The sequence below is a fragment of the Lemur catta genome, chromosome 16 (genome assembly GCF_020740605.2).
Source record: "Lemur catta isolate mLemCat1 chromosome 16, mLemCat1.pri, whole genome shotgun sequence".
Classification (NCBI taxonomy): Eukaryota; Metazoa; Chordata; class Mammalia; order Primates; family Lemuridae; genus Lemur; species Lemur catta.
In genome coordinates, this window is record NC_059143.1 from 16,779,725 (window position 1) to 16,801,789 (window position 22,065).

Genomic DNA, 22,065 nt, shown 5'->3' on the forward strand with positions numbered 1-22,065 from the left:
ATCCAGGTGCAGAAAGCTGATGTGAGACTGTCAGGTGTTGCTGCGTGGACTGCAGCGGATAGCAGGGACCTGGAGCTACTGATGTGGGAGATGTCAGTGAACACACTATTTCATTTCCTCCCTGTTCTGTGCAAGCCCCCAGATTAGACAGGATAAGACATTAGTTCTGCCCCCTGTAGCCCAATAGAGAAAATGCGACAGCTTAGTGGTTAAGTACCGGGCTTTGGGGTCAGACTTCCAGAGTTTGCATCAGGCTTTATCACTTACAACATGTGTGACCTTGAACAATTATTTCAAGGTCTGTTCGTCAACCATTATCTCTGGGTCTGTTTGCTCCAACGTAAACAAAGATAAATAACAGTAGTATCTCATGATGTTGTGAGGGTTGAATGAGGTAATAAACACAAAACACATAGAAAAGTGCCTGATACATAGTAAACATGCAATAAATATTATTATTACTGTGCACACTAATGACCTAAATGAAAGGCACATGTGCTACAGGAGTGGTGCTGTGGAATTTCCCTACCATGGGACCCAGGAGGTTCTTCTGGAGGAGGTGACGCCGGCACTGGGTCTGCAGTGTGAGTCAAGCTTAGATGAGTGAATATTGTTGATTGATCAGGAGCCCAAAGCTGGGAAGCAAGATATGGGTGGGACTTACAGGTGCAAAATGTTACGTGCATTTGCTCTGATCCTGGCCAGTCTCCATACTGTCTCTTTCAGGTCTCCCCACACACCACTGAGAGCAGAAGAAAATGCTAACTTTACAGGTCAGGAAGTTGAGTCTCCGAGAGGTTAAAAAAACACTTGACCAAGAGCACCCCATCAGTAAATGGTAGAGTTGGAATTCAAACTTAGGGCTCCTAGGGCTGTAGAATCCTTCCATCTACCTCACATGGCCCCTTCAGGCCCGAGAGCTTGATGAGCAGTGGGACATTTGGTGGGGAAAGGAGACCAGGGGGAAGGGACTTGGAATCAAAAGCTGGAGCCAGATCAGGCGAACCTCATATGACCTATGTAATTTGGACATTTTTCTATAGTCAGTGTAAAGCAATTGAAAGGAGGGCCTTAAGCCATTTAAAAGATTAAAGAGTATTAAACTGGCAGCAGCCTGTGGGACTGTTTGGTGTAGGAAAGTTCTAGAGACAAGGAATCAGGCTGGCAAGCTACTGCAGTAGTCTAAGCAAGAGTCAGGGCTGACTTTCAGGGCAGAGGCCCTAGAAATGAAAAGGAAAGAGTAGAAACAAAATATGTCAGAGAGAGGAAGAGCAGGACATGAAAACTGAATGCATGAAAGAGGTAAGGCAGGTACGGTGCGTGCCCATGATGACCAAGATTTTGAGCCTAGTACCTTGAAGGACAATGATGCCATTAAGAATTAAGACATGGTAGCAAAAAATGTCTACAAAACTGTTCCTCGTGATGCTACTGCTGCTGACACACTTTCAGAGAGGGAGTGAGGCCCCCTGGTGTGAGTCCTGGGCAGGAGCCGCAGGCTGGGTTCTCACCTGAGTAGGATCAAGGCTCGGCTGTAATTTTAAGTAATTCACTGAACTTTCTGGTGGGCATGATTGAACATTCAGCATTGTGCAAGTATGAAATGTTTTCAATACCTGATATCAAGTTTGCGTTCTGAACACTGTATCCAAGTATGGGGTCACGGAGGAGAGCCTGATCTTGAAGGGATTTGAATCTGTTAGGAAGCCTTTAGCCGCTGGCTCCAGAAAACTCACTGCAAAAGAAACGGCTTAACCAATAATAATCATCATCTCACATAATGAGCCGTTCAGGGGCAGGTGGGGCTTGAGGCCTGGCTCATCAGGACCCGGCTCTGCTTCGCCACAGTTCTCTTGGTCCCATCCTTTCTGCCTCCAGGAAACACATCCTACTGGCCAACGTCCAGCGCAGGAAACACTGACTCTGCCGGGTTTCTGTCTACTAGTGCACAAACTTTTACCCGAATCCCCGCCCCCAACTTCCCCTCAAGGTTCATTGGCCAGGAAGCGGGGGGTCACATGTTAATTCCTGAACCAATCCCTAGCAAGGCAAATCTCCCCCCTCTTGCTTTACTAATGGAGAGCCCCACTGAGCTCGGAGCCTCTGGGAGAAGTGCATGGGCACCTGAGAATCTGGGCTCTGCCATGGAGAAAATCTTGGTTACTTACAATAAATTTTTCTAGTCACATTTGATATTATGGTTGTCCTTCTGCATTGAAACTCAGTCCTGTTCAAGAATTCAAAGCATTGTCCAGCACAGGACAGGCTTCTGTGCTTGAGTCAACTGCGATGAACGTGGGCACAGGGTGTGATTCCCCTCCCCTCTGTCCCCTGCTGTCTTGGTCCTTTCACCTGCCTGCTGCCCAAGCAAATGGCTACGGGGCAGAGGTGGCAGGTTTGTGGTTCCTTGGCTCACTGGCTAGCTGTGGGCGCCTCGGTGCCGCCGGCCAAGTGCTGGCTCTCTCAAGGGACACTTGCTCTTCCGGTGCTCCATGGTGGGGACAGTCTCTGGAGAGCCGTTGGTCCCTAGTGCAACAGTTTTCAGAAAAGAAACCAGACTTTGTGTAGCATGGGAATAACATGCATGCCCCCTAAAGAAGGAGTGAGAGAAGAGGGATATTTAGATTCTCCTAAATTTTGCTTCCCCAAGAGAATGACACCCCCGCCCCTGCCTTTCCAATTCTATTTTATACCTTCCTGATGGCAAAAAGCCCCCAAGTCAAAGCTACACTGGGATTCTGGGATACTTACAGGCCCTGGGAGGACCTGGCTTGCAGGAAGGGCTAGGGAGCCCCCTCCACACGGCTCTCAGTGGGAACTTCCCACCCCCGTGACTCCATTTGCCAGGTCTTCTGTTTCTCTATCGAATTGGTCTCAGGATCAAGAGTAACAATTGAGCAATGCACTTAGCAAGATAAGCATGCTTTGCTCTTCCCCTGATAATTAGCTGTCTTAATTTGTTTGCCTCTCTCCCATGCAGCTGTTGCAGGACACACCAGTGGCCTCTCCAAGGAGAATGAAAGTGTGGCAAGATCCACAGTCTTGCCCACCACCTCCCAGGGCCCAGGCCAGTCATGGAGCCTTCCAGTTTGGGGACATTCCTACCAGCCACTTGCTATTCAAGCTTCCTCAGGAGTTGCTGAAACCCAGGTATTATTTCATTTTCCCCAGCGCCGACTCAGAACCTGACTCTGTGATCCTACTCCCAGGGAAGTCTAGCTGGCATAACACCGTGCACCCGTCACTGATGAAGGTGGCACTAGCCTGCACTGGACAGGGTGCACAATTGCCTGCCATGTGCTCCTGCCACAGCTGGCTGCAGACGTGACAGCGCACTGCTCAGAGGCAGGAACAATCAGCTCGGCTCTGGCTGAAAATTGATGGTGTTCTAAAAATAAGGCTGACTTTTTTTTTCCCAAAGCTGCTATTTATTTCTGTGATAAATCACCTTTCTTCTTTTGCATTCTGTAGTGAAAGGAAAATCATTCTTTTAGGTAGACTCAGTGCCAGATAGATCATTTTTAGAGAATGCATTTGGCCTTTTTATGCTAACAAGTTGCATCTCTTTTGGGGAGGAGGGAAATGAGCAGAAATATTAATTATGTCAGAAGAAAGTAGAAAAACAAGGTTTGTTGTTTTCAGGTGATTTGAAGGAGACATAACTAAAAAGGTGCCAACCAGTCCTTCATGACTCCTCTACACAGGCAGAATTGCCCAGGGGTCAAAAAGACCTGGCTTTAACGTCTGGCTTCCAATCCCTGTGTGACCCCAGGCCATATGCCGGGCCAGCTCCTCTGAGACACAGGTGCCAGGAGGGGATTAGATGGCAGGGGGTTTATTGTGGGGAACCGTGGGAAAGGTGATTGGGAGGGGACAGGAGCAGAAAGGGAGAACCCACATCTGGATGTGACCTGGGGACCCAACGGGAGGAGATGGGTGGAGGGTGAGGTAGGAAGGGCTCTGTCTGCAGAGCAGCCCTGAGAAAGTCTCCGCCAGGCACACAGGGTGCCCCCAAGCAGAGATCACCCCTGAGAAGAGCCCAGTGTGGGATATAAACGACCAGCTCCAGTATCCCTGAGGGCCCCTGTAGACCCTAGGGGGTGACCGCTGGGGGCAGCGAGCCCACTGTGCCCCCAAAGCAGGTTCTCTTGAAGGCAGAACAACTCCCCATCTGCCACAGGCTATGTAACTTTTCTAACCCTAAGCTTATCCTCTGTCCTGCCTCACATGTTTTAGTAAAGTGCTGCCTCTCTCTGGACCTCAGTTTTCTCTTCCGTTAAATGGGGTTGATGATGCTTCCTTGCGGGGAGGAGAGGTCATAGCTTGTAAGGGGCTGGCCCTTGGGAGCCACTCGGTAGGCTGCGAGTGCGGCTCATGGGCAGAAAGGCCAGAGAAGGACCAAAGTGCTGGGTTCTGAGGGTAAAAGCGTGGGCTGGTGGCCCCACACCTCCAGTTCCCCGTGGATAGTCTCAGGATCCCTCCTTTGCCCAAACTTTGTGCTATTTTCAGGAAACTAAGGCAGAGGGACAGGAGATTGTCCCTCCCAGTCAGCCCTCCCCTGGCTACTCCTCTGTCAAGCTGACCTTAATGACAACAGTCTCTCTTTTTCAAGAAACTGCACTGACACCCTTTCCCCAGCCGCCCTCCCTGCAGCTCCTCTCCCAGCACGTGCTCCTCTGCTTGTTCTGAAGATGCAACAACTGTGCCTTCCCGTCCACTAAATTCTACATCCGGCATGAAAAAAGTAGCATTTTAAAAGATAAAGTTAAAAAAATAATCAGTCATTAGTAAATATAATTTTGAAATGATTTTAGTCCCAAATAGTGTAGCAATGGGATGTTTTCAGGAAGTTGCAAGACTTGGGGTCTTCTATTGTTCTGATTCTGATTTACATTCTAGCAATGTTCTGACTCTCCTTTGAAACTGGTACTGTTATTTTAACCCTTTGGTGAGTGTCTGAAAACGCTGTTTCGCTCTGTCTTACCCTTCCATCCTCCAGCACTGAAGTCACAGCTACAGTATCATCTGCTGGGACTGGAATCTGCCGCTGCCTTTTTTTGGGTGTTAGTCAGTTAGTCTTTTCAGAAAGAACATTGCTTTAAGAAACAGTTCTGGAAAGCAAATGTCAAGTCTGAGCACCAAGCCCACATATGGAAAGTACTTTACATTCTGTGGCATGTTCTAATATCCTGCTTAAATTGGCTACCCCTCGTTCTCCAAACCTCCGCTCTAACACACAGACACACCAGCAGAAATATTGAGCAGTGTTACCATCTGGTTGGTTCAATTTAACAAATATAGATTTCTTTTTTATTTTGAAGAACATTGCCCTCAAGGAAACTTGCTAATCTAAAGAATAAATGTGCATCTTGGCCTCACAGAATTAAAAAGCAAAGAGAATTAACGGTGTCATTTTTTCCTTCCACTTCCAGTTTCTACCTCCAAGTTTTCCATTTGTCACTTAATTCAATTCAGTAACTATTTATTGAGTGCCTACTGTGTTTTAGGCACTGGGGTGCAGCTAATACACAGGCTAACCCCAGTTCCTGCCTCTGCCTGGTGTGTACTTAGGCATCAACCACAGGGGCGGGTGAGGACAGCCTGTTTGTGACACCTGTTTCCCCCACTACCTTTCCATGCTGCCCTTTCGGGGCATCCAAGCACCAGAGACAACTCCCAGGATGAAACAGCCATCACTGCATTCCCAGTGCTCAGCACGGGGCCTCATGCACGCTCCACACTCTTGAAATATTTGTTTGGTGGATGGATGAGTATAGAGTTTTCATAAAAATGAAAGCTTGCTTAGCTGGATATACATATGTTACCATGATACAAATGAATATTAACTTTCACTCTGCTTTCATCGCACGATATTTGCCTAATTCTTCCATCATAGGTAGGGTATTGAGGTCCAAGAAATGCAGAGGTGGGTGGGAGAAGGTACTGCTGTGCCTTTGTGTTAAGAATGTCTTCTAGAAAGAAAATGCTGATCTGATGTTTAAATCACATCCTTGTTATTCAAGTTGTCTCTGCTTCTTCTACGACCTCCCTCCCTATGAAGACATACAGAATAGAATGCATATTCATTGGGTCTAAAAGGTGCAGGCTACTAAATGAAATAAGCCAGTCGCAAAGGGACAAATACTGAATGATTTCACTTACATGAGGTGCCTCGAGGAGTCAGATTTAGAGAGACAGAAAGTAGAATGGTAGTTGTTGGGGACAGCAGGACAGGGAGCTCTTGTTTAAGGGCTGTAGAGTTTCAGTTTGGGAAGATGGGAAGAGTTCTGGAGATGGATTGCACAACAGTGTGAATTTGCGTAACACTACTAAACTGTACACTTAAAAAATGGTTGAGATGGTAAATTTTATGTGTATTTTACTATAATTTTTTTAAATGTAGATTAAAAAAAAAGGTCCAGGCATATTCCATCTTGCCATGTGCTAGAACTTATATACCACTAGCTAAGTTTGCCACGAAAGTTCCACGTTATTCCCCAACTCAGTAAGGAGCAATGAAACTATTAACAGCTGGAATATAATGGCTTTTAAAAGTTCCCAGAGAAACATGTCATTTAATCAGTCCATCCCTTAGTTTATTCATGTGACAAATGGGGGTTGAGTGTCTGCTCCCCACCCTCTCTCTCTCCCAGCTCTGAGATTTGGAGAAACACTAACACACCTATTTTCCCTCATTGCCTGTGTCCCCACAGGTCGCAGTTTGCCGTGGACGTGCAGACAACATCCTCCAGGGGGCTGGTGTTTTACACGGGCACGAAGAACTCCTTCATGGCTCTTTATCTCTCAAAAGGACGTCTGGTCTTTGCATTGGGGGCAGATGGGAAAAAACTGAGGCTCAAGAGCAAGGAGAAATGCAATGATGGGAAGTGGCACACGGTAAGGCCTGGGGCCGCGTTCGGACCCTCAGTTGGTACGGAACTCACTGTTCGAGTGGCTGATAATAGGAGTCCCAGCATCCTTCCCAGGCACGAAGCCCCTTGCACCGGGAGAGCTGGTGTGGTTGGACGCGCTCAGGACCCAGATGTCAGTGCATGGGTGTCATCCTAAATACCACCATGGGTTTTATTGACTGTGCGTCCAATCCCCTCCAGCCCTCCGCGGGCTGCCTCATTCCCCTTGCCTCCTCCCACCCCTGCTTCCTGGACCGTTTCTCTCCTTCTGGGCCAATTTCCAGGCCTCCAAACCCCTCTCTGGACATGGAGTGCCTCCCCAAGCACAAGCTTAAAGACACACAGCCCTGACATCCCAGCTCTTGCCTGAGGCAGTCCAGATTTAAAGAAATACAGTTTCGGGCAAGAAGGGACCCATTTTTTTTTTTCTAATGAGGCTACTGGAACTCAGAAAACTTAGGCAACTTGAAAAATTGCATTCACTTGGTCATCCAACAAATATTTTATGAGGTGCTCTCCTGGAACATAGAAGCAAGAAATCCTCAATATAATGTCAGATGCTGGCAACTGCTTCAAGAAAACACTAGAGCAAGGTAAGAAAAGGACAGAGTAGGGAGACTTTTTTATTTTTATTTTTTGAGACAAGGTCTCATTGTGTCGTCCAGCAAGGAGTGCAGTGGTGTGATCATAGCTCACTGCAACCTTGAACACCTGGGCTCAAGTGATCCTCCTGCCTCAGCCTGCTGTGTAGCTGGGACTATAGATGTACGCCACGATGCCCGGCTAATTTTTTTAAAAAATTTTTGTAGAGAGGGAGTCTTGTTATGTTGCCAAGCTGGTCAAACTCCTGGCCTCAAGTGATCCTCCCACCTTGACCTCCCAAAGTGCTGGGATTACAGGCATGAGCCACTGCGCCCCCTGCATAGAGAGACTATTTTAGACAAGGCAGTCAAGAAAGGCCTCCTACAGGAGGTGGCAGTCATGGGACGTTATGGAAAGGGGGTTCCAGGCAAAGGGAGGAGAAAATACAAAGACCTCAAGGTGGGAATTAGCTGAGTGAACAAAACACAAAGTGACAAGAAATGGGATTAGAGAGAGGAAGGCAGGGCCCACATCATTTAAGCCTGGAAGGTCAAACTAAGGACTTTGGATTTTATTCCAAAGTGTCTCTGAAGCTCTTAAAGAGTCTTAAACTCTTACATGAACAGATTTACATATTGTTTAGCTCTTTAGCTGAGGAGACCACAGAGGATAAGAGCAGGAGTAGAGAGCCCGGATGGATGCTGGTGCCTCTGCTTGGAGAGGCCATGGGGCGGGGGGGGTGGGGGGGGGGGTGGGGATGGCTGCATGGGACAGTTCTGAAGGTGGAACCAAGGAGAGAGAGAGAGGAGTCCATGTTGCCTCCTGTGATTTGGGGCCAGCAATCGGGTCATTCGTGGGGCATTTACTGAGATGGAAGATGGGAAGTGGTGGATGTGGCCAGGAAGAGAGAGTTCGGAGCTGGGGAAACCAAGGAGTTCTGTTGTGAACATCTCTGGGTTGAGTGGCTGTCACACAGTCAAGCCCGAGTGTCCGTGGACCATAGAGGCTCAAGGTCACAACTGGGCATATAAACTGGGGAGTCATCAGTGAATAGTCTCACAGCCAGAGATGGCAGAATCCACACTCCAGCCCACGGATGCTAAGTTTTAGCAAAGAGTTGAAACACTTATTCCTCTTGTTGTTCCTCATTCAGCTTGCTCTGGGAGCCCTGCTCAAGGTGCTGCGACCACCCACCCAGCACCACACAAACTGTCCCTGCCCCTTTGTTACACAGGAGCTTGTTTGTGCATTCGCCTTGAGCTCTTTCTCTTTTGTGTAAGTTTGCAGATCAGTTATATCTTTTGATTAGTTCACCTTTGAATAAACTTTTTCTTAGCTCCCTTTTCAGCTCAGTTTGTTCGATATCTAACGTATCCCAAAATGTTGGTGATGGTAATAACAGGAGAAAAGTCTCTGATTTTCTAAAGCTATTCGAAGGGGCAGAAAAACATCTTTTAAAAATTTCCTATGATTACTAATAAAATACAGCACCAATTGCAAAAGGTAAAAGTATGATTCATTTACTTTCTTTTCTCCGAAGGTGATGTTTGGGCAAGAAGGAGAAAAGGGGCGCTTGGTTGTGGACGGACTGAGGGCCCGGGAGGGAAGTTTGCCCAGAAATTCCACCGTCAGCATCCGAGGACCAGTTTACCTGGGATCATCTCCTGCAGGAAAACCAAAGGCAAGTAGTGACGCTTCAGAGCCATGGATAAAAACTACCCACCTTCTATTCTAATCATAATTACATGAGATATTTGAGAATCTCAAAATACTTTAATGGGTTTTTTAAATATCAAATGAATGTTCACGAGCCCAGGGAGCAGGTGCCCATCCCTCGTTCCCAGGCCTTCATTTCTAAGGCACAGCTGCAGACACAGACCCTACCGGGGGGAATGTGGAGCTTCCCCACAGCTTTAGAAACACAAGTGCCACTTTCGCCATCTTTGCCATACCCGGAGAACACTGACTCGACGGTCTGCTTGCCATCAACTCACTGTTAAATGTAAATGTGCTTTTACAGCATCATTTTCTCTCACTCATAAGCAGCAACCTGATAGCTTTTGCCCTAAAAGGTAGGTAACCATAAAAAATAAACATGTGAAACAAAACCGTGTTAGAGTCTAGCTAGGTGGTGTGGCCCGTACGCCCTTCATTGGAAGAACAAGGTCTTGACAGGTGATCAAGAGGTGTTTAAGACATATTGGCACAAAGCTAGCATTCACTCTTTGTCTTAATCAGAAAGCTAGACAGAGAAGTGAAAAAGGAATAACTTAATAACTAAATATGTATTTTAATGTTATTTGATATCTGAAATAAAATTATCTCAAGAACCAAACTCGGGGATGCTGGGCTGAGGGAAAGTCCCTCTGTCCCCAGGGAGGAGGGTGCTTCCCTGGGTTTGTCAAGTTCAAAGGCTCAGATGGGGCCCCAGCGCAGGGCTGGGCTCTGCAAGTGCCTTCTCCCTCAGCCTCTCCTTCCACCCGCCAGAGCACTAATTGCACCTGGGTGACTTGGGGTGGCCTCACACTCCTGTCTTTCTTCTCCCAGATTTGCCTTTTTGTCCCACAAAGTTAAGTAAAATGCTGCTGTCAACAGCTCAGGTCTAGGAACTGTCCTCCAGCTACATGCGATGTTTCCCCCTTTCCTCCAGAGCTGGCGGCACATCCTGGTGTGATGTTTACTTGCAGTGGGGGAGGAAAGGGCCCAGGCTCAAATCTGAGCCTGGAAATGGACATAGTTAGCACAAGCCTCCTCCACCAGCTTGGGCTCTAGGGACGCAGCCTGACCCAGCCCAGGCCCAAGTACCTCCGTGGGGCTCAGCCCGGCCCACTGGACTTTTGCACTGGGGTTTGGGGCAAAGCCCCAGAAACTAATAAAGTATTATTTTGCTTTATTGCATATAGTAACTTTTATATGTATACCATAAATAATATATAACATATTATCTATTATTTGTAATATGTGTATTATAGATACAACATACAACATAATTGCTACGGAGAATCCTCATTGTTAATGTTGGCTTTTCCTCAATCTCTGTGCCTATTTTCATCTCAGAGAAATTACAGGATGGGGCACAATTTGGGTATTATGTTGCCCTGGATAAATTCTCTTAAAACCACCTTAATCACACCCAGCATCGTGACATCTGGGGCAATTAGTAGCACCCACGTACAATATGCTTTACAAGCTGAGGTTCTTTCTGCAGCCTTCTTTCCACCTGAGGAGAAAACATCACATTAGCCTCCCTCATGTTCTTTCCGAGGGCAGGCCACCTCCAACCAACACTGTCCACCTCTGGCACCGAGCTGTAGGTGGCCCTCGGGGATTGTGCTGGGTTACAGCCTGGCGCGGAGAGTGGAGCTTGGTGTCAGATACAGGTTCTTCACTGTGGAACATGACAAACCTTAAGAAACTAAAACTTTCACAGGGAGCCCAATCAGTAGTTTACTGGGGACCATTTTCTCTTAAATCTACCATATCTTACATCTGTCATTAGGATTCCAGGGTCCTAAAATTATTTATTCTAGAGGGAGTTTAGGGCTTTGATTCGGTGATTCTTAAAGATTTTTGGGAGTTTTGTGAAATTTACGGTCCTCCTCCACATACAGGAAACACCTGGTGTATGATACAGGAGAGCACAGAATCGCAGAAACCTGTCCCTGGGCCCGGGTGAGGAGCCCCTGTTGCAGGCCAGCACCAGGCAGGCAGGGGGCTCCGCACGCCCACTGACCGTGCATGGCGGTTTATATTAGCTCTGTGGCATTCATGATTTGTTGGTGTTGCACCGTGCCCAACAGTGTAGGGAGATGTTTTGCACTTTATTATTTTGGGAATGTTTTGGCCTCTTTTTTTCTGTCAGCTGCCCTGCATTAAGCTGTCACATGGGCTCATGTAACTCTAAGAAGGGGTTTGTTTGTACCTGCAAAGAGACAGTGAGATCTGTGATCCGTAAGCCCCCGTTGCAGCTCTGTCTGTGAGGACCAGGGTCGGGTCAGCCCTCCCTGTAGTTATTCCAGCACAAGCCGGCAACCTTCCCTGCCTCTGCCCTCCTGCATACACACCGCTTGGTTCAGTGATGCCTTCAAACTTGGACCACCCACCAAACATCTAGGATACAGGTTTTTCTTGGCACTGTGGGCAGGAAGCCAAATGGAACACTCAGGCTTGCCTAACTCTTGGAAGCAGGAAGAATGAACCCCCACCGAACCTCCCCCTTTTGCTGACAAGCTGCAATGCCCTTAACCTTGGCTATTCATGCGTTTCTGGAAGTTGAGGGTAATGAACTCTTTCTTTTTTGCCTGGTTGCAGAGCCTCCCCCAAAACAGCTTTGTGGGATGTCTGAAGAACTTTCAGCTGGATTTAAAACCCTTGGACACCCCTTCTGCAAGCTTTGGTGTGTCTCCCTGCTTGGGTGGCTCTTTGGAGAAAGGCACTTATTTCTCCCAAGAAGGAGGCCATGTCGTGCTGGGTAAGGAGCAGTTTGGTGGAGTTTATGCCTTTGAGTCTTAAGAACTTTGTTCCTGGCTGAGAGCGGTAGCTCCCATAATCCTAGCACTTTGGGAGGCCGAGGTGGGAGGATCACTTGAGGCTAGGATTCAAGATCAGCCTGAGCAACATAGCAAGATCTCTACAAAATATAGAAAAATTAGCTGAGCGTGGCAGCATACAGCTGTAGTTCCAGCTACTTGAGAGGCTGAGGCAGGAGGTTTGTAGGAGTTTGAGGTTGCAGTGAACTATGATGGCGTCACAGCACTCTAGCCCAGGCAAGAGAGCAAGAACCTGTCTCCAAAAAAAAAAAAAAAGAAAAAAAGGAAAAGAAAAGAACCCTATCCTTTTTCTTTAATTATTTAATTATGATCCTCTGGCTTTTTTTGTTTTTTTTTTTTCTTTTGAAAGCTAACCCTGTGTTGTTGGGGCCAGACTTCAAGCTTGTTTTCAGCATTCGCCCAAGAAGTCTCACTGGAATCCTGATACACATCGGAAGTCAACCTGGGAAGCACTTATGTGTTTATATGGAGGCAGGAAAGGTGCGTAGCAGTCTGGTGACATGGGAAGGGGATGGGGAGACCAGCTTCCAGGTCTGGAGACCGTAGCAGGTGAAGTTTATAGCAGAGAATAGAATCCAATCTTGTATTTAAGACCCCTGACTTCAGGGCTAACTTACCATTTTCCTTTAGCAAGTAATTTTATCATGCTTTCTATTTTTCTTCTTTAAAACTGAGAAAACTTAAACAAGTTGGGCTAAATTCCAGCTCCACTACTTAGTTATATGGCCCTAAGGAAGTTACTTAAACTCTTTCAGACTCAGTTTTTTAATCTGTAAAATGTAGATAATAATTCTTATATTTTAGGGGTTTTGTCAAGAGTATAGAAACTGCCATCTGCTCAATAAATGTTCCTTTTTCTCTCCTCCCTTGTACCCTTCTCTACTTTTACTCATAAGTACCAGAATTAATGTATAGATTGCTCACCAGCTGTCTACACCACGTCACACCCATGCCATGGCACTGTGCCCACTGAATTGGCTCCAGACCCCCTAATTCTCTCTGCACAAGTCCCCAACCTTTGTCCCCTGAAGCCATATGGGTCCCGGGGCCTCCACACCACTCCTTTGCCTCCTTCTGCCTCAGTCACAGGCCTGAGTCAAGATCTTACTGTCCCCTACCTGGTTAGATCTCGTCCTTCTCCAAGACGTCTCTTCAAAGCCAAACTCTTCCAGGGAGACTGTCTCTGTTAAGGCCTCGAGTCCAAGACTGACAATGTGCCATTTTCTTTCGTCTCCATCCTTCCCACCATTTATTAAATGTGAGGGGGAATATCCCAGAAGAAAATAAAATGGCCCAAACTCCTAGAACACTTTTTATTGAAGTTATAGTCTTTAATTAAGTCTGAGCAGGTCTCTGGAAGCCCAGAGAAGCAAGCAACTAGCTGCTTGCAAAGTGGGTGAGACAATTGTGGCTTTTCAAAGGAGGGGCTGGAGAGGGTCTCTAGTGAGACTCTCTGGGCAGGAATTCTCCAGAAAACAAAATCAAGACCGGATGACCTTCTTAACAGCAGTGACATTGCTTAGCTTGAAAATTGCCCATGAATAGACTGCACCATCTAGCTACATGCAAATTAAATGTAAATTATTTATAAATGCACTTGTTTTAGTCCTCTCATTTCATTCACCTTGATTCAACCCTTAGAAAACCCCAAAGGAGACCCTGACCTAGAAAGTGGGATTGCAGGATTCTGCACAAAACCAGCTGGGGGCCTGACCCCTGACGTGCGCCCAGTACACACACAATCAGTTAGCTGGTTTAATGTCTTGGACGAGAACCCCTCTATGAGTAATACATTCATGGAATTACAGTTGGCTGGCCCTTGCAGTAGGTCTCTACCAGTATTTTTGCCTTCCACATTGCACATGTCCTTCTAAACAGAGCCACTGTCCAGTATCAGTTGTTGATGAGGCTCTGCCGTGTCCATCAGTGACCTTGGAGTAGGGCTGAGGGGACAGGGTTCAGATTAGGAGGGGTCGGCTCATGCGCATTGGCAGCCACTTCAGACCAGGCTTGGAGTGGACGGGGACCAATCTCTGATGTGCTCGTAGGTGTCAGTGTGGCCAGGGTTGGGAAGGGAAGATGGCAGAAGTTGGCTCCACTTGCCTTTCTGAAGGAAATGGGAAAATAAATGCTTGTGTGTTCCAGGTCACGGCCTCTGTGGACAGTGGGGCAGGTGGGGCCTCGACATCAGTCACACCAAAGCGGTCCCTGTGTGATGGACAGTGGCACTCAGTGGCAGGTATGACGTCCAGGAGCCCATGGTTCATGCACTGAAACAGGTTCCCTCTCCGTCGTGGCTGGCATATCCCAAAGGCAGCCTCAGCCCATCCGTCCAGGGCGCTAACCGGGCCAGCCCTGCAGGTCGCCACATCCGTTCTCCCCGCTGGCCGGGCTTGCAGAATTCACGGCTGCTGCCTCCGGTTCTGCAGAACACACCGAGTGCTCTGTTGTTGTTTTGCTTCTGAAGCCCGGCAAACTGACAGGCTATGCTAGCTTTCAAGTCAGTGTAACACTGTGATCTAGATTTTGGCTCCGACATCAGAAAGGGGAGAGGTCCAGTCTCAGGTCCATCCTTCACCTGTGTGCCTTGGGCGGGCTGATTAATTGCTCTTTGCCTTCAGTTCCTCATCTGTAAAATGGACATAAAACTAGTATATGCCTCCGAGCGCTGTGAAAATTCAACGGGATGATGCGTGTAAAATGTTCAGCAGTGTCTGCTCTGACCAGCGCATCGTTCAGGCTCACTGTGGGTTTTTGTTTTTTTCAAAAACCATTTATTGTTAATGCAAACTATGTAGACAAACTAGTGAGTGGAGAACAAGCATTTCCTCTCAAATAGAATCTGTTATTTTATTAATAACTTGTAGATATTAGTTTAGAGATATATGAACTTGTATTGACTAAAATATCTTTTGTAAAAAGTGGTCTTCTCTTGGCTAATTTGAAAGTTACCAACATTGCAGCGAGCTGAGATTGTTACCGTGGGAGGAATTTTGTGCAGGGTCAGAAGCACTGTCCTTGGCATCAGTGTTCAGAAGTTGTCGTCTTCGTAGAAAGCAGCTGAGATCATGTGCAATCAACATGGCCTGGGCCACAGGAGACCAGAGCTGGAATCCCCGTCTCTGTAGCCCAGCGGTCTTGCCAGGCTCATCGGGGAGTCTCTTATCTCGGAAATGGGGGTGATCACTTCTTCCCCATGGGTTCATTCTAGGGATTAAACTCGGTCATGTATGTGGAAGCACCTAAACCCTGCCTAGTGGTCAGCAGTGAGTTGAATTTATATCTAGGCTGAGCAAATTCCCGCAAGCAGTGCTGCCACAGGTCTAGTGGGAAGAGTTGAAATGAAGCCAGTGGTGGCACGATAGCATAGACAGGAAGCAGTAAGCAGGGCTCGCTTCAGGTGACAGACCTAACTATCTTTCTTCCTGCCAGTCACCGTAAAACAGCACATCTTGCACCTGGAACTGGACGCAGACAGTAACTTCGTAGCTGGACAGCTTACCTTCCCGCCTGCCGGCACTCGAGAGCCACTACACCTTGGAGGTGTCCCAGGTAACTCTTGCCCTGACTTCTCCTTCTACGCCGTGTTGCCCCATGTCAGCTCTGCACATTTTCTTCCTAACCCGACAAATGTGGTGCTGCAGCTGATGGGTTAGTAGCTGGACAGTGGAGATGGGAGGCCCTTTCTCCAGCATGTGGGGAAACACAATTGCTAGCCATGGGCGTGTTTCAGGACAGCCCAGGCCCATTACTGCTGCTTCCCTCGTCCCAAGCCCATACTTTTTGTTGTTTTTTTTTTTTTCTTAAGAGATAGAGTCTTATTCTGTTACCCAGGCTGGAGTGCAGTGATCATAGCTCACTGCAGCCATGAACTCCTGAACTCCAGTGATCCTACCACCTCAGCCGTCCAATTAGCTGGGACTATAGGTGCATGCCACTGTGCCCAGCTAAGTTTTTATTTTTTTGTAGAGATGGGGTCTCGCTATGTTGCCCAGGCCAGTCTTGAACTCCTGGGCTCAAGTGATCCTCCTGCCTCAGCCTCCCTAAGTGCTGGGATTAGAAGTGTGAGCCACCATGCCCAAGCCTATAATTTATAAGCCTTTCTTAAGAAACTACATTAACCCAGAAGTCTGATATCAGCAAAGAATCAGGAAGGGGGCTGCAAAACTGGTCTTTCCTCTCCAAGCATTTAGTTTTACTGGGGAGTTATTAAGCTTTGTGGGGCCAGAATGGGAGAATCAGATGGGTTAAGATGGAGTCAAGTTCAAGACTGGAATTTTGCCTGGAAAGAGCCTTTTCATTCTCTGTTATTTTCTGTCCCTCCAAATACACTGTAGTCTAGTTGTTAATTTTATAGGTCTTTCATGACTCATAAAAAGCGCCAGAGTTCACAGTTGTTATCTATTAATCTGGGCTGTGCAATCTCCTCTGAAGAACTTGAAGAGTCGCCTCCTAGCTGATTTATCTTGGCAGGAGGTGTGACAGACGCCTGCTTGAGCTGGAGGAAATGGCTGGGGGCGCTGAGACACAGGGTCCATCAGTTCTCTCTGAGAATATCTTTCCAAACCCAGGCCGCATTCCTTGGACAATACGAATTACCCATTAATCTTCTCCCTTTTCTCTTTCAGCCAATTTGAAGACACTGAAGCTGCCTGTGTGGAGATCATTCTTTGGCTGTCTAAAGAACATTCAAGTCAACCACATCCCTGTCCCTGTTACTGACGCCGTGGAAGTCCAGGGGCCCGTCAGTCTGAACGGCTGTCCTGACCACTAACTCGAGCCCATTTCACAGCAAGGAAATTCACCTTCCAAAGCACTGATTACCCAGCGCACCTCCCACCCGCACTCCAGATCATTCTTGACTCAAGAGACCATCCAGATGGGTTTAGTAGAAAATCTAATTTTGAATCCCAACCACAGATACCCATCATTTTGGCATTTGGTGCTACATATGTATTTTATATAAAAATCCTATTTCTTGAAGAAGACAAATCGTTATTCAAATATGCACAAAATGCTTTTGGTAATATTAATTTCCACTAAAAATTAAATGTCTTTTAAAGAACATTGTTTCTACTTGTTAAAAAACATTAAATATCTTTTAAGGCACTTTAAGAACGTGAAAGTTTTACATGTGTTAAAGGGTTATAATTTATGGGGTTAAATAAATGCAGTATACTCTTTAAATTATGATGTTTTATTAGTATCAAACCAATAGCTTGTGGTCATTGTTAATTGTATTAATTCTTCAGCACTTCTGCATTATGCTGCCTACAACACAGTCTTCTAGAAACAATTACTTGAGCATATACTGATGAGGTTCTGTGTGTACTCAGTGTTGGAACTACATTGAGGTATAAGAAATAACCCCTGCCCTTAAGGATTATGTAATCGAATTGGGGAGACATAATATATTCATAAAATAGTAACTAACAAACTGAACTAATGGACCCATTAATTAATGAAGCCCATTGGCTTCCCAATCTGGCCTTCCCCAGTCTGCTAACAACCAAGCCTAGATTATGATTATCAATTCCTTGAGGTCACAAACTGCCCATAGGGGAGCTGAGATGGATGTCTGTACCATAACTGGAGCTTTGTACAGCAAGCTAACAGAAGGAAGGATCACTTCTAGTTTTATCTACAAAATAATGAAAAACGTACTAGACCAATATTATTACCCAGTACCACTTTCCTTAACAAAGATGACTATGAGAGTATTTCTGTATCTTCTACACAGTTTGTTCATCAGAAGAAAAATAACAAATAATTCTAAAAATGGGATGTAGTAATCCCATGTGGTATCCTTTAGCTGCATGCCCTCTGCCTCTGAGACTGATGACATGTCCTTCAATCCAATGTTCTTTTATGACCTTCGCACTGCAGTCTTATGGGTCTGCTTTCTAACGACCATATTTATACAAACATGGAATGTTCTTCTGGAGAGGTGGCCAGGTCGAATACATCACAGGAAGTAGTCAACAGAGGCTGGGTGGTGGTCCTTTGGAATGCCATGTTGGGCTGGAGGTTGAGTTACAGGGCTCTAAGTCATGTGCTTTCTGAAAATACTGATTTTTAAATGAAAAATCCACCAGGCGATTACCACCCAGGAACCAAGTCTGTGTGAAAATCACCCATTTTTCCTCTTGGGCAGGTCTACGCTAAACCCATGGTTTTCTTTTCTGGATTCCCGGTGTTAACCTAACTGAATCTAAGGAGTTACTCATCAGTGCTCATTATTTGTTGGCACTTCCTAGATTCATCATAAAGCGGTAGTGAATTCTTTGTTGACTAATACCAGTGGTTTTCCCTCTGTTTTGTAACAGCCTGAAGAACAGCTGCCCATCTGCCTTTGCTGAATGTAATTCCAGCCACCAGAAAGCAGCAGAGAGAGTCACAGATGAAATGACAGTTGAGGAGACAGAAAGCCCTCCACGTGGCTATTCTCAGATTGTAAATATGCATTCTCTGAAAAGAATGTCTACAACTCCTCAACCAAACCATCCTGGAAATTATTTGTTACGTGCCATAGAAATATATTATCACTCTGACCTTCTTGTTGGCTCCCAGGCAAATTGGGCTGACCTTGGGGGAGAGGCTCAGTAGGCCAGTGGAATCACTGCTAGATGAAGGACCCGTTCAGTGTGGATCTGCCGTTGGGTCCATCTTGGTCCAGTGGATTGGGCCCTGGAAGCAGCTCAGCTCCCTACGCAGCCGGTGCTTCGGGGGTGCTGAGTAATCTTAAAGCGATCATGCACCTTCATGGGCCTGCTTCCTTCAGCACCTCTCAGGGCAATTGTCCTGGAATGTCAATTTATTTATTTTCTTAAGACAAATTCTTAGAAATAAAACTACTAGGTCAAAAGATATGAACATTTTAATGGTGGTTGCTGGTATTGCCAAATTGTTCCCCAGAAGTTTATATCCATTTACACTCAGAATCATTTTAAACTGGCCTTATCCCCTGAGGCCACTGCATATAAACCCACCAAGGCCTGTCCACTGTCTTCAGACAGGCAGCAGCCGATTGAGCAAGCCAGCTCTCAGAGGTCTGCCGTGACCCAGGCTAGTACGCGCACCACCTGGACAGCCGGGTAGCCAACTGGTGTTTGGCTGTGATGGGTCACCCTGCAGAATGCCTTAGGAGAGGGGGCCGTTTGATCACCAGTCCTGCAGAGCTGGGGCTGAGCCACAGACACAGATAGGTTTGCAGAATGCGTCACACTTGGAGAGCTCCAAACACGAGCCAAGCCTGGGCCATGCTTCCAGGAGCAAAACACTCCTCCGAGGCTTTGAACAGTGTACTGGGCCTCAGTGACAAGTCCAGCCAGCCGGCTTCTCCCTCCTCCACCTTGGAAGTTCGCTTTCATTGGGATTGAAACTTTCATAAGAATTCTCTCAGGCAAAATTTCCAGAATTTAAATTGGTAAAAAAGCTCAAGTCCCCGTCCCTCCCACCACCCTGCCCAACAGAGAATCCAAAGCAGCAGTTCCTTTTTCTCAATGTGGGTGATGCTAACAGGGGTGGAGAGTGGCAGATGGACTGTGTTTCCAGTTTTCTCTTTTGACAAACAATATAACCTAATTCCTCATCACAGAAATTCCTCCAGCACCATGTCTGCTGCCTGAAAAAACAGAGACAAAATTGGAATATCCCTGTTAATCATCCTCAGGGTGAGGAACCTTATTCTCCCAAAGCAGAGGCCAGGATCCCGAGACGATGAATACTATTTACTGGAAATGTCTTTTATCTCTTGCTCATAAAGGCCTCTATGACCCCAGAATATAAAGTGTACCTTTCCATTGCCAGAAGGTTTTATTCCCATAAATTTTGAATGTGTGGTTTATTTTACTCTACATTGAGTCCTTGATAAAATGAGAATTGAGAGTTTGAGAGGGTAAAGGACCGGAACTTTCTGCAGTGCTTGAGTCTCCATGAACGCCCAGAGAGAGCACAGCACACGCTTACTGATTAAACCTTGCTTAAAAGGCTTTTGCTTATTAATCAGTAACTTAATCGTTTCATGCTCAGAACGGAGGCATTGCTGAACAGTAATAATGGAGCCGTGTCTCAGCAATGCACCTTGGCGTGGTGTCCATTCATAAGGCCAATCCCAGAAGGTATTTACTACTCCTACAGGAAATACGCTTCCTCAGAAATAAAGTCTCTATTCTGGAAAATAAGTGACCGTGTCTATCTAGCATTCAATCACATGCTGTCAACAGAGAGTAAAATCCTGAATGTCCATGTTTTCCCAAGAAGGGCAAAGTTCTTGGTGAGAGGGAGGCCTCGTCAGAGGTTGAAGGACATCCTGGGACTTTGGAACCAAAGACAGCTGCTGCTGTGACAGCTTCCACCAAGCCCAGCTCCCAGCAGGGTTTGTCTCACCCGTCTCCCCACTTTCCCACAGTCAGAGGAAAGCCTGCCCCACTCCCACTTCGGAGAAGAGCCAAGCCTCTTGGAAGTCATTTGCATCTGAGCCACTCCTTGCTTTCTGGGGCCTATACTTCCAGCTGAGGTTTAAGCCTGCAAGCTTTCTGCCACGGGTTTAAAACAGTCTAGAAGTCTGAGGGACACAAATTACCTCTCTTATTCACAAGGCTTCTCTGAGAGTTAAATGGGATGATGGATGTAAAAGTGTTAGGAGAACATCATTGTTAGTATTACTACTATTAACAACACTGTAAAACTTGGTGTGGAAGGGTCAGAAATTGAGTACTGCCTTGTGGCTTTAGTGATTTCTAGGAAATGTCTGGATATTTAAACACTTGGATATTCAAATATCCAAAAGTATGAAAGCCAAAGACCTAATAAAGAAGTTCCCTATTCTACTCGTGACTTCTCTTTTCCTGACTTGCCATTCTAAGGACACAGGGAAGAAATAAATTCTCCTCTGTGTTGCATAGCATTGCTGTGTGCGAAAGTAAGATAGATTTCAAATTAAGAAGAAACCTCTTCTGTGATGTGCCCAGCTCACATCCCTCTCCCTGACCACTTGCGGGCCTGCCACCCTGACTTCCAAGTGACTGAGGCCTTCGCTCACCTGCTAAAGTCAGCCTTGCCCACCTGTGCAGCAGGTCAACCATGTGGGGTGTTAATGCCCCCGGTGCACCCCCCGCCATGTACCCTGTCCAAAATGATAATATTTCATTTGCAGAAATCCAATCCTGGGAGAAAAGAGGAATGCCAGCCAAGAATTCGTTCTTGACGAGGAAGTTTACCAAGCGTTTAGCTTTGCCTTGATTTCAGATGTTGCTTAACTGTCCCGGTTTCTCCAGTTCAGCCAGGGCAGTATTGCTCTTTCAACAGGTAATTGGCAGGTAATTGGCCTTGTAAGCCATTAAGTCACAGACCTAGCTCCCAGGAGATAATGAGATCTTAAAACACACATCATGAGTAAAGATTAGCCCCTGCCCTGGAGTTTGTAGTTCCCTAGATAGGGGTGGGGCCCAGAGATCTGCACTTTTAATAAACGCACCAGGTGAGTCTCATATTGGGCAAATGTGAGAAATAAAGTAGCATAGGAACAAGTACTTGCATTAAACAGAACTTTACATTTCATTCTTTTTCGGGTAGGTTTTCCTAGAAAATGATCCTATCACCAGCATCCAAATCTAATAGAGAATCTGCACTTAAGGATCTGGTGTAGGCTTCCGGTCAATGCCAAGCAGCATAAACCTCCAGAGCTGCTGCAGCTGGGGGACATCAATTGGTGTTGCACAGGAAGCATAAGGAGCCCATGGCGCTGCCCAGTGGTGGGAGCCATTCTTTGCTCTCATCTCAATTAGGAAATAACTCTTCCCATCCAAAGAGAATAGAGAGGCACCTCAGCTAAGTCGTGCGTAATTTAGGAATGAAAAATGTGAAAATGAACATTACAGGCAGAGGGAAGAGCACGTGCAAAGGCTCAGAAAGGAAGGAGAGCGTAGCTTAGACCTCTGGATAGCGTGGGCAGAAAGAACAACGGCAAGAGGTAAGTGCCTATATAGAGTTGGTTGGGGAGCGGCAGGGCAGGAGCCAGG

The 22,065-nt window shown here is 46.5% G+C and overlaps 1 protein-coding gene across 2 annotated transcripts in view; it reads left to right on the plus strand.

The window, feature by feature from the left end:
- LOC123621656 (laminin subunit alpha-3-like) overlaps positions 1 to 17,158 on the plus strand; it is an 81,396-nt gene extending 64,238 nt beyond the window's left edge. For both annotated transcript variants that reach the window (XM_045527556.1, XM_045527557.1), the window contains 8 exons: positions 2,981 to 3,150; positions 6,714 to 6,897; positions 9,034 to 9,174; positions 11,805 to 11,964; positions 12,393 to 12,523; positions 14,189 to 14,282; positions 15,476 to 15,595; positions 16,672 to 17,158. In XM_045527556.1, the coding sequence (XP_045383512.1) occupies positions 2,981 to 3,150; positions 6,714 to 6,897; positions 9,034 to 9,174; positions 11,805 to 11,964; positions 12,393 to 12,523; positions 14,189 to 14,282; positions 15,476 to 15,595; positions 16,672 to 16,817 (1,146 nt within the window). In that variant the 3' untranslated portion in view covers positions 16,818 to 17,158. The remainder of the gene's footprint in view (positions 1 to 2,980; positions 3,151 to 6,713; positions 6,898 to 9,033; positions 9,175 to 11,804; positions 11,965 to 12,392; positions 12,524 to 14,188; positions 14,283 to 15,475; positions 15,596 to 16,671) is intronic.
- Positions 17,159 to 22,065: the final 4,907 nt, after the last annotated feature.